This window comes from Hyperolius riggenbachi, chromosome 4, assembly GCF_040937935.1.
Source record: "Hyperolius riggenbachi isolate aHypRig1 chromosome 4, aHypRig1.pri, whole genome shotgun sequence".
NCBI classification, from domain to species: Eukaryota; Metazoa; Chordata; class Amphibia; order Anura; family Hyperoliidae; genus Hyperolius; species Hyperolius riggenbachi.
Window position 1 is genome coordinate 58,450,837 of NC_090649.1, and position 15,697 is coordinate 58,466,533.

General features: G+C 46.3%; 1 protein-coding gene across 2 annotated transcripts in view; it reads left to right on the forward strand.

Moving 5' to 3' along the window:
• Positions 1–15,697, forward strand: part of PTK2B (protein tyrosine kinase 2 beta) — a 286,197-nt gene that overhangs the window by 165,855 nt on the left and 104,645 nt on the right. For both annotated transcript variants that reach the window (XM_068280093.1, XM_068280094.1), the window contains exons 4-6: positions 599–686; positions 6,913–6,992; positions 8,504–8,566. In XM_068280093.1, coding sequence (XP_068136194.1) covers positions 599–686; positions 6,913–6,992; positions 8,504–8,566 — 231 coding nt within the window. The remainder of the gene's footprint in view (positions 1–598; positions 687–6,912; positions 6,993–8,503; positions 8,567–15,697) is intronic.

The following is a 15,697-nucleotide window of genomic DNA, read 5'->3' on the forward strand; positions in this document are numbered from 1 at the left end:
AGCCATTTATTTAGGAAAGGGTTCTTTACAGTAAGAGTGATTAAGATGTGGAATGCATTGCCACAGGAAGTCGTTATGGCAAACTCTATACCTGCATTTAAAGGGGGCTTAGATGCGTTCCTTGCGTTGAAAGACATCCATGGCTACAATTACTAGGTAATGCCTAATGATGTTGATCCAGGGATTTTATCTGATTGCCATCTGGAGTCGGGAAGGAATTTTTCCCTTTTGGGGATAGCTGGACCATGCCTTGTAAGGGTTTTTCACCTTCCTCTGGATCAACAGGAATATGTGAGGGAGCAGGCTGGAGTTGTACTTTGTTCTCTGGTTGAACTCGATGGACGTATGTCTTTTTTAACCCAAATAACTATGTAAACTTAGCATAATGACTATGCCATACAATTTGCATTACAATTGCATGCAAGCCAGGATTATTAGCCTGTTACTAACCATCTCTGCTTACTAGATTAGTCTTGTATGTGACAAGTTTGAGTTATGCCCTCTGGAGTAACACATGTTGAGAACCTCAGGTTTAGAGGATCGTACTATAAAAGTGTCACAGAATCTAACAATTCTCTTTGTGTTCTCACATTTGCAGATATGATTTGCGAATCCGCTACCTGCCTGACAACTACATAGACAGCTTCAAGCAAGATAAGACTACGTTACTCTACTTTTACCAGCAGGTAGGTGGTTATCGGGCGCAGGCTGGAAGCGGACAGAATCAGTGTTGCTTGCAAATTTCCGCCAAAGTTATTTTCACATCAAAAATGCTATTTTCCATTTCGAATAAAGGGTTGCAAAACTGCAAAAAAAAGTTATCTTACTGAGCAAATGCAGAAAAACGATATTTTACCGTGACAATTTTTACCACAAAAACTTGAAAATTCTATTTTTTCAGCAAAAGGGCGAGAAACGCAAAAAGTAAAACTTATTTTCAATGGTATTTTCACTTGAAAATCAAATTTAACAATCTTTTCATGAAAATGAATGGGAAAAGAATATTGGCATTTTTGCTCATCACTGGACAGGATATAAGAATCTTACAAGAGCACCCTAGATTTTCCTTTTTCTGTCACCCATAGGCTTCAATTCAGAAAGCATTACCGTATTTGATAAAGCAGAAAACAGCTGATTTACTGAACATTTTGTGACACATCAATTCACTAAGGCTGATACCGCCTGGCCACACTAACATGACAGACTAGTGAGGTAAATGACCCACCTCTGCGGTGAATACCTCAATAAATGACAATTCACCAAGAATAGAGCATGCAATATGTTTGGTATTTTATCTCCAGCCTGGAGCTGTAGGTAACCAACAAACAGCCATTCGGAAAGCTTATGGAAGGGGGGAAACCAAGCAGAGAAAAGATAAAAACGTATTAAATTTTAGTAGCAAAACTTTATTTGAAGGATGCCTCCCCCAGCCTGGCAGGCTAGCAGGGTGTAATGATCTGCGGGCGATTTCCAGTCAGCGCACACCATGTGCGCTGAAGCAGAAGGAAATCGCCACAATCAAAGGAGCAAAGTACCCAGTATAGATTTGTAAAGGGGAATTCCAACCAGCAGATGGAGCTGTGGAGTACAGAGGAATAAATCCTCTGTACAGCCACAGATGTCAGATTGAAATTGCACGATTGAGCAACACTGAGCAATATAAAGTAGCAACTCAGAAGAAAGCAAAAACAGGGACAGACAATATGAATGTCTACCAATCTGGTCGCCACCCCGCGACGGTAGACATATCACATCATAGCAGGCCAGAATGAGAAAGCTAATCGCAAGAGAGACGATTGCTATCAGCGACACAAGATTGAGCAAAGACAGAGCGTGAACTGAGTAAGGAAGACACAGCAAATCACCACAATCTGAACGCCAAGGAAAATTACAAAGAACTCGCTAAACGCGGTCCCCGCACGATATGCGCAACAGAGACAAGCGCATTAACAGTACGACCACCGCACGTTAAGCGCAACAGTGGCAAAACGTACCAACCCTAACTAACGAATGAACACAGAAAATGACGACAGACAAATAACGCGAACGCTTGCTAATCGGTTGCCTCACCCCAGACAACAGCAAGCGTTCGTGCTAGACAAGACAGACTGAAGGAGTAACCAGTAGCAACCGCAGTTAAGGTTATACTCCAAGAGTCAGACAAGGGAGATCCACCGCCTCTACCGCTAGGACGAATGAGATTTGGGAGCGAGACCAAACGATTCACTGTCAGCCACCGCAGGTGACAGTACAACCTCAAGGACAGGACAAGACAGAACAGGAATAAACAGTACAAATAATACAAAACCTGACTGTACTATAGGAAGTGCTGAGTGCACTTCCCAATAATTAACTACACTAGAATATTCGCAACAAGATACAAAAGAGGCTGAGGCTCCAAGGTAAGTTTCCCTAATAAGGAACTATGTCGAGCGAGGAATTCTGGGAGGAAGTGACATTTATCTAGAAACCTTCAAAGGAAGCAGACAAGCAATTTGCATGACAAGTGGATGCAAATCAGTCAGCCTTGCAAACTGACAGAAAGGACTCTTTTTCCCTGGACTGAACTATGCAAGCTGCATAGGAAACAAAGCAGTCCAGGGAATCAAGTCCAGCAGAGCAGATACTGACACAGGGTATGCAGAGTAGGCAGCAGGGAGCTTTTATAGTTACCTGTCTGGACAGCTGGATCCACTTCTTTCTCCACCGCGGCAGCAATCCTGACATGTCTTCTCTGTTTCAATCACATGATATGACATGTGATTGGGATCCAGGAGACCGTGTCAGTGTTACAGTGCCACCTGGTGGTGCAAGAGGGGTGATGGAAAAGTCTCTTCCATCGACCCTCTTCCACCACCAGGTGGCACTGTACTGCTGACATGGTCTCCTGGATCCCGATCACGTCATATCATGTGATCGGATGTTATCGGGACCCAGAAGCACTGTCGGAAGCTCAGAACCGCGGGTGGGAGGCACAGAGAGCGATCGGCTCTCATAGGCTGATGTCTATGACAGCCGATCGCTGGGATTGGCTGGTGAAGGGAGGGGTTAAAAAAATGTAACAAATAGTAAAATTTATAAAAAAATATATATATTTGTAAAAAAAATAAACAAACACCCCAGCAGGGAACAGAGCCCATCAACAGAAAGCACTGTTGGTGGGCAGAAAAGGGGGGTGGATCACTTGTGTGCTGAGTTGTACGGCCCTGCAGCGACCCCTTAAAGCTGCAGTGGCCTAAATTGTAAGAAATAGCCTGGTCACTAAGGGGTGGGGGTGTGTAAGCCTACAGTCCTCAAGTGGTTAAAGTAAACCTGTGAGATTTAAAGTGAAAAAACAAAACAGAGACTTAGCCTGGGAGAAGGAATCCTCTTGATCCGCCAGAAGCCAGGACCCCCGTCTGTGCCGTAGCATGGAGCCACTTAAGCTGCGTCAGAAATGGCCATTGTCAGCGGTTTTTATGCATGAACAGCGCTGGAACGGTGAGGTGGAAGAAGACGGGGGAAGCTTCTGAGGGATCCAGACACTTCCCTCTCTCACAGTGGCGTAACTAAAGAGCTTGGGGCCCCAGTGCAAGTTTTACATGGGGCCCCAAGCACTCTATTGATGTGGAGCCCCACAACCTACCAAGGACAGCTGCAGTGACCGAGAGGTGTAATCAGAGTAAGGAAACAGCTTTTTAAGGATCACCACTCTGCAATGTGGTGTTCATTACCAGCATAGCACCCATAAAAAGCTGATGGGATAGATGAAGGAGGGCCCCTCTGGCCCAAAGGCCCCGGTGTGGTCGCAACCTCTGCATCCCCTATTGCTATGCCACTGCTCTCTCTAATTACCCATTCAGGGAACTTTTTTTCTCTACAGGTACACTTCAAACTATTCAGGAAAATAAGGATGTTAAAGTGAGTGAAAAGGCAAAAAAAAAAAATTAAAAAAAATACATAAAAATAAGTTAGATACTTACCTATGATCAGGGAAGGCTCTGGATCCTATAGAGCAGGGTCCTTCAAGGGCCGAGGTCCTCACACATTTTTGACACAGCTCAAATTAATTGATGAGTCTGAATTAGGAAAGGTGCGGTCCATCAGGTAGAACACATTCCATTCTTTCTCAGTCCATCCTAAACACTGGCATGGATCTGGCCCTCCAGGCCTGGAGTTCCACACCTGTGATCTAGAGCCTTCTGTCATCTCTTTTAACCCTTGTTCCAGCGCCGTCACCCCCGTTTATTTGCTGCCTTGGGAGGCTTCAGAAGCACTTGTGTCCCTTAGTGCTTCCGAATGTAGGTGGCCCCATACTGCACATAAGCGAGTGCGCACTCATGCATGTACAGTATGGGGCCACCCGCCTTCGGAAGCACTCCGGGAAACGAGTGCTTCTGAAGCCTCCCAAGGCAGCAAATTAAACTGGGGTGACAGCGCTGGAACAAGGGTCACAGTGATTTGAAATCCCTAAGGAGAAAAGCGGTATACAAATACTATTATTATTATTATTAGCATTGTTATCTAGTAGCATCTGTTCTTTCTTTCTCTCTCTCCTGAGTTTTTACCTTTGTCAGCAATAGTAATGCAACACTGACCCCGTGTGGATATAAGAGAGATTACAGCAACCAAAGCCAGCATGAGGGAAATGCACCAACTAGGGTTGCAACTGAATCACTCTCTTATCCAATGGAAATCTGGCTTCTACTTTGAAGCATCTCTTATAGCTTTTCTTTAGCTTGGGTAACCATACAGCTTCTTAGCCACTTCTTCTCAGTTCAGAACGCCTCCCCCTACTGCGACTTTCTGCAATGAAGCAAAAGCAGCCTGCTTTAAAGGAAACCTGAGATGTCGGAATAAAACGATTTGATACCTACCTTGGGTTTCCTCCAGCCCCATGAGCACTGCTGTAACCCTTGCCGTCCTCCTGAGTGCCTCCGTTCAGCCGCAATCACTCCTGGTTATCTGGCTCAGACACGCCAGTTGGCTCTTTTGCATGTGCGGAGATGCCGTGCATGCGCAGAAGAGCCGACTGGCACAACTGAGCCAGATTACCAGGAGTGATTGTAGCTGCATGGAGGCACTCAGGAGGATGGCAAGGGTTACATTGGTGCTCATGGGGCTGGAGGAAGACCCGGGTAAGTATCAAATCTTTTTAATCCGACATCTCAGGAGCACTTTAGGGGAAAAAAATATTACTATGCATTTATTTAGTGCTGGCATTTCCACAGTGCTTTATATAATACATTGAACAATTCATGTCACCAACTGTCCCCAGAGAAGTTTACAACCTAATCCCTACAGTAGTCATAGTCTAATGTCCCTACGTAGTAAAGGCCGGTTTTGTCAGGTTACCAGGTAATTTACTGAAGTGTTTCTTTTTGGGATGTTTGAGAAATCCATAAGTGCCCAGAGGAAACTCTTATAGGAGAACTCATCAAGATCTCTATGTACAGAGTCTCCTGGCTGAAAATCAAACCTGAGACTCTAGTGCCGCAAGGCAAGAGTGCTGACCACTTACCCACCGTGTTGTCTAAAAAAAATCACTTTCAGATGTAGCATGTCTTTGTTTTGTACTATCTATCCTCACACCACTCATCTTATCCATCCATAAACCCTCTGTCTTGCCCTTATGACTTTGTCAGTTTGGCCCTTTCCTCTGTCCTCCCCTTTATTTACCGGTCTCCTCAAACCTGTCCCTTCTAACTACCTCTGCATTCACTCTTTTACCTTGGTCCCTGCACTGACTGAGTTGCTCAACCTCTCTTTCTCCATTGGTGTTTTTTACCTTCACCCAAAAGAAATGCTGAAGAAATGACTCCATTCTGCTCTGTAGATGCACATTACTCTTTTTCATGTGTCTTCAAACTTAACACCACAATTACCTCTTCCAAACCAAGTCGCTCTGTGTCTTTTACCGAAACCTTCTCTTCCATATTTTAGGTTGTAACCCTGTTGACCACCCTCTGCTGCTCCAGACTCTGCAGTGCATCAATACTCATAACTCTGCTCTCCAGTGGCGTAGCTAAGGAGCTGTGGGCCCCGATGCAAGTTTTACAATGGGTCCCCCCAAGCACTCCATACATAACAATTGATACGGCGCACCAAAACCTGCCAATGACAAATAGTGTCAGAAGTGCTAGGAGGGGATGGGGAACAGTTTGTTAATGATTACTACCAATAAAGGCACCTATAGAAGTGATTATTACCAGCAGAGGACCAATAGAGAGCTAATTCAGTGGTTGAGGGTGGGCCCCACGGGGCCCCTCTGGCCCAAGGGCCCCGATGCGGTCCCTACCTCTGCACCCCCTATTGCTACGCCCCTGCTGCTCTCTTTGTTTTCATGTCTTCATTTCAGATCTTCTTCACCAATGTTGACTCTTCCTCTCTTCCACACCTCTTTCCATTGATGTTCCTCAAGGCTCAGGCCTTGGTCCTGTACTTTATTCTATCTACACCTGCTCCCTTAGCACACTCATTCTCTGTTTCATCCTACAGTACACTTTGTATGCAGGCGACACTCATTCGCTCATTGACTCAAAGTGGTTGCCTGATAGATCTTCACCAATGGTGACTCTTCTTCTCTTCCACATCTCTCTCCATTGGTGTTCCTCAAGGCTCAGGCCTTAGTCCTGTACCCCAGTCTGTTGACACCTGCTCCCTTAGCAAACTCATTTATTATTTAATTCTACAGTACACTTTGTATGCAGGTGACACTCATTCACTCACTGTCTACACTTGACTCAAAGTGGTTGCCTAACAGGCAACTCAATTTCAACCTGGATAACACTGACCTAATAATCTTCCCTGCCTCACCTTCAAAAAACGTCCCCAATGTATTATTGAATTGCAAATGTTGACATTTTGAAGTTCGCTTTATTATGTAAAGAGTATTAAAATAGGCATTTGTAGTAATGACTTTTTTGGTTGCAGCTAAGGAATGACTACATGCAGCAGTATGCGACCAAGGTCAGTGAAGGAATGGCCCTGCAGTTGGGCTGCCTGGAACTCAGGTAAGGGGGCTGACAATGTTCTATCTACTATACCAATTTGGTGCACCTATCCAATTTCTGTCTCATGGTCCTGTTGAAAGTGTTCAGTTTCAATTTTCTACAACCTTGTCTCATAGAAGGGTCAATGTTGGGAAGCTGCAAGAGGTTCGGCGGTTAAGGAATGGCCACCGATGAAGTTTTTTACCCAAAATGCTAGGCAGGGCCAGCCTTGGGTTTACCAACGCCTTGAGCCAAACTATACTTTGGTGCCCACGTTGCGCCTTCCCCCCAGCCCCCGGATTCCAACCACAGCTGTCGATAAAGATTGAAATGCTGCAAACACTGTGCTCTCGGCAGTGGCAAGTGTTGGAGGGCCATGTATGCCCGTAGATGTTCGTATAAGATAGTCGGATGTGCTCCAAATAGTATTAGGAAGCCAGCTGTGCCCCTAGTATTAGGTAGTCCCTCCCAGTATAGGTAGGTAGATGTGTCTGCATAATTATGTAGCCCTCCAGTTTTGATAGTCAGATGTGCCCCCAGTACCCCAGTATTAGGTACTTCCTCAGCATAGATAGCAGATGTGCTCCCCTCTGCATAGGTACCAGATGTGCCTCAGTATTAGGTTGGTAAGTAATATAGAAACCAAATGTGCCCCTCCCCCCTTATTATAAGTAGCCAGCTGTGCCACCAGTATTAGGTAGGCCCCAGTATAGGGAGAAAATATCCCCCCCCCCCCCAGTATAGGTAGCCAGCTGTGCCCCCAGGATTAAGTAACACCCTTTCCCCCAGTATAGGAAACATATGTGCCCCCCGATATTAAATAGTTTCTTCAAGTTTTGGTAACCTCCCCCAAGCCCTGTCCCCTGACCATGCGTCGTGAATCGCAAGTTGAAATGGAGATGGACAGGTTACTTATCTCTCAGAACCCAGCAATGGTGGCTCTCTATCAGCTCCAAGTGGTGGCTCTCTATCAGCTCTGAGTCTAGCGCCACCTCTATCACTACAGTGGCGTCACTTCTCGTTTGGCATGCTAGTATGTGCCGATGGGTCACCTGTAGCCATGGAGACGGACGCTGGACAAGCGGCTGGCAGAGAGCTGGATCCTGAGAGGTGAGTAATGTCCCCCCATGGACAGGAGGACAGTATTTTATGGAGCGTTCCGCGCGAAGTGCCCATTAAAGCCTATGGGACTTAGCGCGTGTAAAACTTTGCGCGCTTAAAACTTTGCGCGCGCAAAGTTAGCGCGCGATCTGATTGACAAATCCGGTGCTAACCTACTTAGCACCCTGGTTAGCGCGCCTAAAGACTTTAGACGTGCTAAGTAGGTTAGCACGCTTTGTGAATCAAGCCCTAAGTGCACTAGGTATATACCGTACAAATGAGAAAACAGTACCCCCAAAAAATCAGTCAATCAATCAATCAATCCATTTTTAAGTGTTATAACTTAAAATCGACAAAATAAAGATGATTATTGCTATCACTATACATTCCCTTTAAAGATAATTGTCATTAACAGCTTTTATATGTTTCAGGCGCTTTTACAAAGACATGCCGCAGAACGCTCTGGAGAAGAGATCCAACTTTGATTTCCTGGAGTAAGTAAACAGCGAAATGATAATGAGAGAATCTTGTAAGTTCCGGATTTAGAACGACGCACAGGAGATATAAAATCACCTTGCTTTGTTGTGCATGTGAAACGCTGCAGCCTGTGGTTAGCTCCTCCAGCCCACTCGCTTCCTGTGACTTGTCACTTCATCTGTCTCCTTAAAGTAATACTGAAGCAAGAAAATAAAAAAATATCAGATATTTACCTATGGAGAGGCTCCAGAGCCTTCCCTGTCCTCTCTGTGCTCCCTCGTTCCATGCTGTCACTGCCCTGGCCTTGCATGTACTCAACCACCTGAATACGCCATTGGGGACCCTCAGAAGAGCACTTGTCGTGTCCCCTTGTGAAGTGCAGTATGGAGCCTGAGGGCTCCCGGAGGCGGCAGATTCACATGGCTGACAGCGGGGGAACCAGAAGAACCGATAGAGGGCTCTATAGGACCCAGAGTCTGAAGCAGGTGGATCCATATACACAAGTCACTAAAACAGGTGGGGGCATTGGTGGCAGCGAGCCTTGGGCACTGGAAAGTACAAAAACCGTCCCTGCACACCCATCTCTCAATCACCGAATTTACTGGTCGAATTTAGACTGATGAGGCCTTTAAAAACAAAACTAAAAAAACACCTTTTTTCTATTTTATCTAACATCTATCTATTAAAAATATACACTAATGGATGCCTGGCTTATGACTCATTTTACACAAAATAAGTTAATGTCTGAGCACTTTGTGTATTCAGCTATTAGATGGAACATTAGCGTCTCTGCCTGCCAGGGGCATTGCTAGAAACCTAGGAGAGTTGGGGCAGTTTTGGACACTCCAAACAAAAAATAGGCGTGGTCATGTACCAGTAATCCAGTATGTGGGTGTGGTCATGGCTGGAGCCAAATTTACATGAACTTAAAGGCGGTCTAAGTAGGCCTGCCCAGCAAAATGTTGGATAAAGCCCCCTTTCCATTAATAAAATAAATAAATAAAATAAAAAATGCAGCATATCACATACATAGGCAGAGTTACCTGGCTTTCGTGAGAGGCCTCCCATTGAGGCACCACAACTCCCAGCATGCCCCCATAGAAGGACCACAGCTCCCTGCATACCCCCCATAAAGGCACCACAGCCCCCAGTATGCCCCCCAATAAGGCACCACGGTGGCCAGAGGTGAGTACTGCCGCCTGCTGCCTGACTCTGCCTGGGGAACATCTGGGGCACCCCAGAATAGATACGTGGCACGTGCCACTGATCTTTGGGGCTAGCAACTCCCCTGCTGCCTGCTATGGGTTTAACCACTTGCTGACCGCCCCCAGCCGATGGGCGGCGGCAAAGACTGGGCCCAAACGACCTCAATACGCGGCTGCGGGAGTGGCTATGCGGCGATCGCGTCATTCGTGACGCGATCAGCCGCCGGGGACTGGCTCCGCCCACCGCTCGTAGTAACCCGCCGGCCGTTCGGAAGCGCCGGCGGGTTACTAGCACCCGGATCGCCGCATGTACATAGTATAATAGGCTTTGTAATGTATACAAAGCCTATTATACTGGCTGCCTCCTGCCCTGGTGGTCCCAGTGTCTGAGGGACCACCAGGGCAGGCTGCAGCCACCCTAGTCTGCACCAAAGCACACTGATTTCCCCCCCCCGCCCCCTGATCGCCCACAGCACCCCTCAGACCCCCCCCCCCCTGCCCACCCCCCAGACCACTGTTTGCACCCAGTCACCCCCCTAATCACCCATCAATCACTCCCTGTCACTATCTGTCAACGCTATTTTTTTTTTATCCCCCCCCTGCCCACTGCCCCCTCCTGATCACCCCCCACCCCTCAGATTCTCCCCAGACCCCCCCCCCCCGTGTACTGTATGCATCTATCCCCCCTGATCACCTGTCAATCACCCGTCAATCACCCGTCAATCACCCGTCAATCACCCCCTGTCACTGCTACCCATCAATCAGCCCCTAACCTGCCCCTTGCGGGCAATCTGATCACCCACCCACACCAATAGATCGCCCGCAGATCCGACATCAGATCACCTCCCAAGTGCAGTGTTTACATCTCTTCTCTCCTCTAAACACCCACTAATTACCCATCAATCACCCATCAATCACCCCCTATCACCACCTGTCACTGTTACCCATCAGATTAGACCCTAATCTACCCCTTGCGGGCACCCAATCACCCGCCCACACGCTCAGATTGCCCTCAGACCCCCCTTTATCAATTCGCCAGTGCAATATTTACATCTGTTATTCCCTGTAATAACCCACTGATCACCTGTCAATCACCTATCAATCACCCCCTGTCACTGCCACCCATCAATCACCCCCTGTCACTGCCACCCATCAATCAGCCCCTAACCTGCCCCTTGCGGGCAATCTGATCACCCACCCACACCAATAGATCGCCCGCAGATCCGACATCAGATCACCTCCCAAGTGCAGTGTTTACATCTCTTCTCTTCTCTAAACACCCACTAATTACCCATCAATCACCCCCTATCACCACCTGTCACTGTTACCCATCAGATTAGACCCTAATCTGCCCCTTGCGGGCACCCAATCACCCGCCCACACACTCAGATTGCCCTCAGACCCCCCCTTATCAATTCGCCAGTGCAATATTTACATCTGTTATTCCCTGTAATAACCCACTGATCATCTGTCAATCACCTATCAATCACCCCCTGTCACTGCCACCCATCAATCACCCCCTGTCACTGCCACCCATCAATCAGCCCCTAACTTGCCCCTTGCAGGCAATCTGATCACCCACCCACACCAATAGATCGCCCGCAGATCCGACATCAGATCACCTCCCAAGTGCAGTGTTTACATCTCTTCTCTCCTCTAAACACCCACTAATTACCCATCAATCACCCCCTATCACCACCTGTCACTGTTACCCATCAGATTAGACCCTAATCTACCCCTTGCGGGCACCCAATCACCCGCCCACACGCTCAGATTGCCCTCAGACCCCCCTTTATCAATTCGCCAGTGCAATATTTACATCTGTTATTCCCTGTAATAACCCACTGATCACCTGTCAATCACCTATCAATCACCCCCTGTCACTGCCACCCATCAATCACCCCCTGTCACTGCCACCCATCAATCAGCCCCTAACCTGCCCCTTGCGGGCAATCTGATCACCCACCCACACCAATAGATCGCCCGCAGATCCGACATCAGATCACCTCCCAAGTGCAGTGTTTACATCTCTTCTCTTCTCTAAACACCCACTAATTACCCATCAATCACCCCCTATCACCACCTGTCACTGTTACCCATCAGATTAGACCCTAATCTGCCCCTTGCGGGCACCCAATCACCCGCCCACACACTCAGATTGCCCTCAGACCCCCCCTTATCAATTCGCCAGTGCAATATTTACATCTGTTATTCCCTGTAATAACCCACTGATCATCTGTCAATCACCTATCAATCACCCCCTGTCACTGCCACCCATCAATCACCCCCTGTCACTGCCACCCATCAATCAGCCCCTAACTTGCCCCTTGCAGGCAATCTGATCACCCACCCACACCAATAGATCGCCCGCAGATCCGACATCAGATCACCTCCCAAGTGCAGTGTTTACATCTCTTCTCTCCTCTAAACACCCACTAATTACCCATCAATCACCCCCTATCACCACCTGTCACGGTTACCCATCAGATTAGACCCTAATCTGCCCCTTGCGGGCACCCAATCACCCGCCCACACCTCAGAACGTCCTCAGACCCCAGCCCTGATCACCTCGCTAGTGCATTTCTTGCATCTATTTCCCCCCTCTAATCACACCTTGAGACACCCATCAATCACCTCCTGTCACCCCCTAGCACACCTACCCATCAGATCAGGCCCTAATTTGCCCCGTGTGGGCTCCTGATCACTCGGCCAAACCCTCAGATCCCCCTCAGACCCCCTTCCGATCACCTCCCCAGTGCATTGATTGCATCTATTTTCCCCTCTAACCGCCCCCTGAGACACCCATCAATCACCTCCTGTCACCCCCCTAGCACTCCTATCCATCAGATCAGGCCCAAAACATCCTGTCATCTAAGAGGCCACCCTGCTTATGACCGTTTCCACAAAATTTGCCCCCTCATAGACCACCTGTCATCAAAATTTGCAGATGCTTATACCCCTGAACAGTCATTTTGAGAAATTTGGTTTCCAGACTACTCACAGTTTTGGGCCCGTAAAATGCCAGGGCAGTATAGGAACCCTACAAGTGACCCCATTTTAGAAAGAAGACACCCCAAGGTATTCTGTTAGGTGTATGATGAGTTCATAGAAGATTTTATTTTTTGTCAAAAGTTAGCGGAAATTGGATTTTTAATGTTTTTTTCACAAAGTGTCATTTTTCACTAACTTGTGACAAAAAATAAAATCTTCTATGAACTCACCATACCCCTAACGGAATACCTTGGGGTGTCTTCTTTCTAAAATGGGGTCACTTGTGGGGTTCCTATACTGCCCTGGCATTTTAGGGGCCCTAAACCGTGAGGAGTAGTCTAGAAAACAAATGCCTCAAAATGATCTGTGAATAGGACGTTGGGCCCCTTAGCGCACCTAGGCTGCAAAAAAGTGTCACACATGTGGTATCGCCATACTCAGGAGAAGTAGTATAATGTGTTTTGTGGTGTATTTTTACACATACCCATGCTGGGTGGGAGAAATCTCTCTGTAAATGGACAATTGTGTGTAAAAAAAAATCAAAAATGTGTCATTTACAGAGATATTTCTCCCACCCAGCATGGTTATATGTAAAAATACACCACAAAACACATTATACTACTTCTTCTGAGTACGGCGATACCACATGTGTGACACTTTTTTGCAGCCTAACTGTGCTAAGGGCCCAAAGTCCAATGAGTACCTTTAGGATTTCACAGGTCATTTTGAGACATTTGGGTTCAAGACTATTCCTCACGGTTTAGGGCCCCTAAAATGCCAGGGCAGTATAGGAACCCCACAAGTGACCCCATTTTAGAAAGAAGACACCCCAAGGTATTGATATGTATTGTTTTTTTTTTCACAAAGTGTCATTTTCCGCTAACTTGTGGCAAAAAAAAAAATCTTCTATGAACTCACCATACTCCTAACAGAATACCTTGGGGTGTCTTCTTTCTAAAATGGGGTCACTTGTGGGGTTCCTATACTGCCCTGGCATTTTAGGGGCCCTAAACCGTGAGCAGTAGTCTAGAATCCAAATGCCTCAAAATGACCTGTGAATAGGACGTTGGGCCCCTTAGCGCACCTAGGTTGCAAAAAAGTGTCACACATGTGGTATCGCCGTACTCAGAAGAAGTAGTATATTGTGTTTTGGGGTGTATTTTTACACATACCCATGCTGGGTGGGAGAAATATCTCTGTAAAAGGACAATTGTGTGTAAAAAAAATCAAACAATTGTCATTTACAGAGATATTTCTCCCACCCAGCATGGGTATGTGTAAAAATACACCCCAAAACACATTATACTACTTCTCCTGAGTACGGCGGTACCACATGTGTGGCACTTTTTTGCACCCTAAGTGCGCTAAGAGGCCCAAAGTCCAATGAGTACCTTTAGGATTTCACAGGTCATTTTGCGACATTTGGTTTCAAGACTACTCCTCACGGTTTAGGGCCCCTAAAATGCCAGGGCAGTATAGGAACCCCACAAATGACCCCATTTTAGAAAGAAGACACCCCAAGGTATTCCGTTAAGAGTATGGTGAGTTCATAGAAGATTTTATTTTTTGTCACAAGTTAGCGGAAAATGACACTTTGTGAAAAAAAACAATTAAAATCAATTTCCGCTAACTTGTGACAAAAAAAAAAAATCTTCTATGAACTCACCATCCTCCTAACGGAATACCTTGGGGTGTCTTCTTTCTAAAATGGGGTAATTTGTGGGGTTCCTATACTGTCCTGGCATTTTAGGGGCCCTAAAGCGTGAGGAGTAGTCTTGAAACGAAATTTCTCAAAATGACCTGTGAAATCCTAAAGGTACTCATTGAACTTTGGGCCCCTTAGCGCAGTTAGGGTGCAAAAAAGTGCCACACATGTGGTATCGCCGTACTCAGGAGAAGTAGTATAATGTGTTTTGGGGTGTATTTTTCCACATACCCATGCTGAGTGGGAGAAATATCTCTATAAATAGACAATTGTGTGTAAAAAAAATAAAACAATTGTCATTTACGGAGATATTTCTCCCACCCAGCATGGGTATGTGTAAAAATACACCCCAAAACACATCATACTACTTCTCCTGAGTACGGCAATACCACATGTGTGGCACTTTTTTGCAGCCTAACTGCGCTAAGGGGCCAAAAGTCCAATGAGCATCTTTAGGCTTTACAGGGGTGCTTACAATTAGGCACCCTCCAAAATGCCAGGACAGTGAACACACCCCACAAATGACCCCATTTTGGAAAGTAGACACTTCAAGGTATTCAGAGAGGAGCATAGTGAGTCCGTGGCAGATTCCATTTTTTTTATCGCAAGTTAGAAGAAATGGAAACTTTTATTTTCTTTTTTTTGTCAGAAAGTGTCATTTTCCGCTAACTTGTGACAAAAAATAAAATCTTCTATGAACTCACCATGCCTCTCACTGAATACTTTGGGATGTCTTCTTTCCAAAATGGGGTCATTTGTGGGGTATTTGTACTGGTAACAGTAAATTCGGGCGCCTGAGGCTAGTGGACAAATCGGGCGCCGCCATTCACTCCTATAATAAATATCGTTTAATGGGCGCCCGATAGGAAAAAAGGGCGCCGGAGAAAAATAACGTTTTAAAAGCGGCGCCCGGAGACTTAATGTTTTATTACTGCTTCTCATGATTACACATTATTTAATGATTTATACATTTTTAAATATTATTTTTAAACGAAAAACAGTACAATATTTTTTTTCAAACATTATTTTTAAACGAAAAACAGTACATTTTTTTACATTATTTTTAAACGAAAAAACCAACAGGGGGGTCTTAGGTTTAGGCACCAACAGGGGGGTCTTAGGTTTAGGCACCAACAGGGGGGGTCTTAGGTTTAGGCACCAACAGGGGGTCTTAGGTTTAGGCACCAAAAGGGGGGTCTTAGGTTTAGGCACCAACAGGGGGGTCTTAGGTTTAGGCACCAACAGGG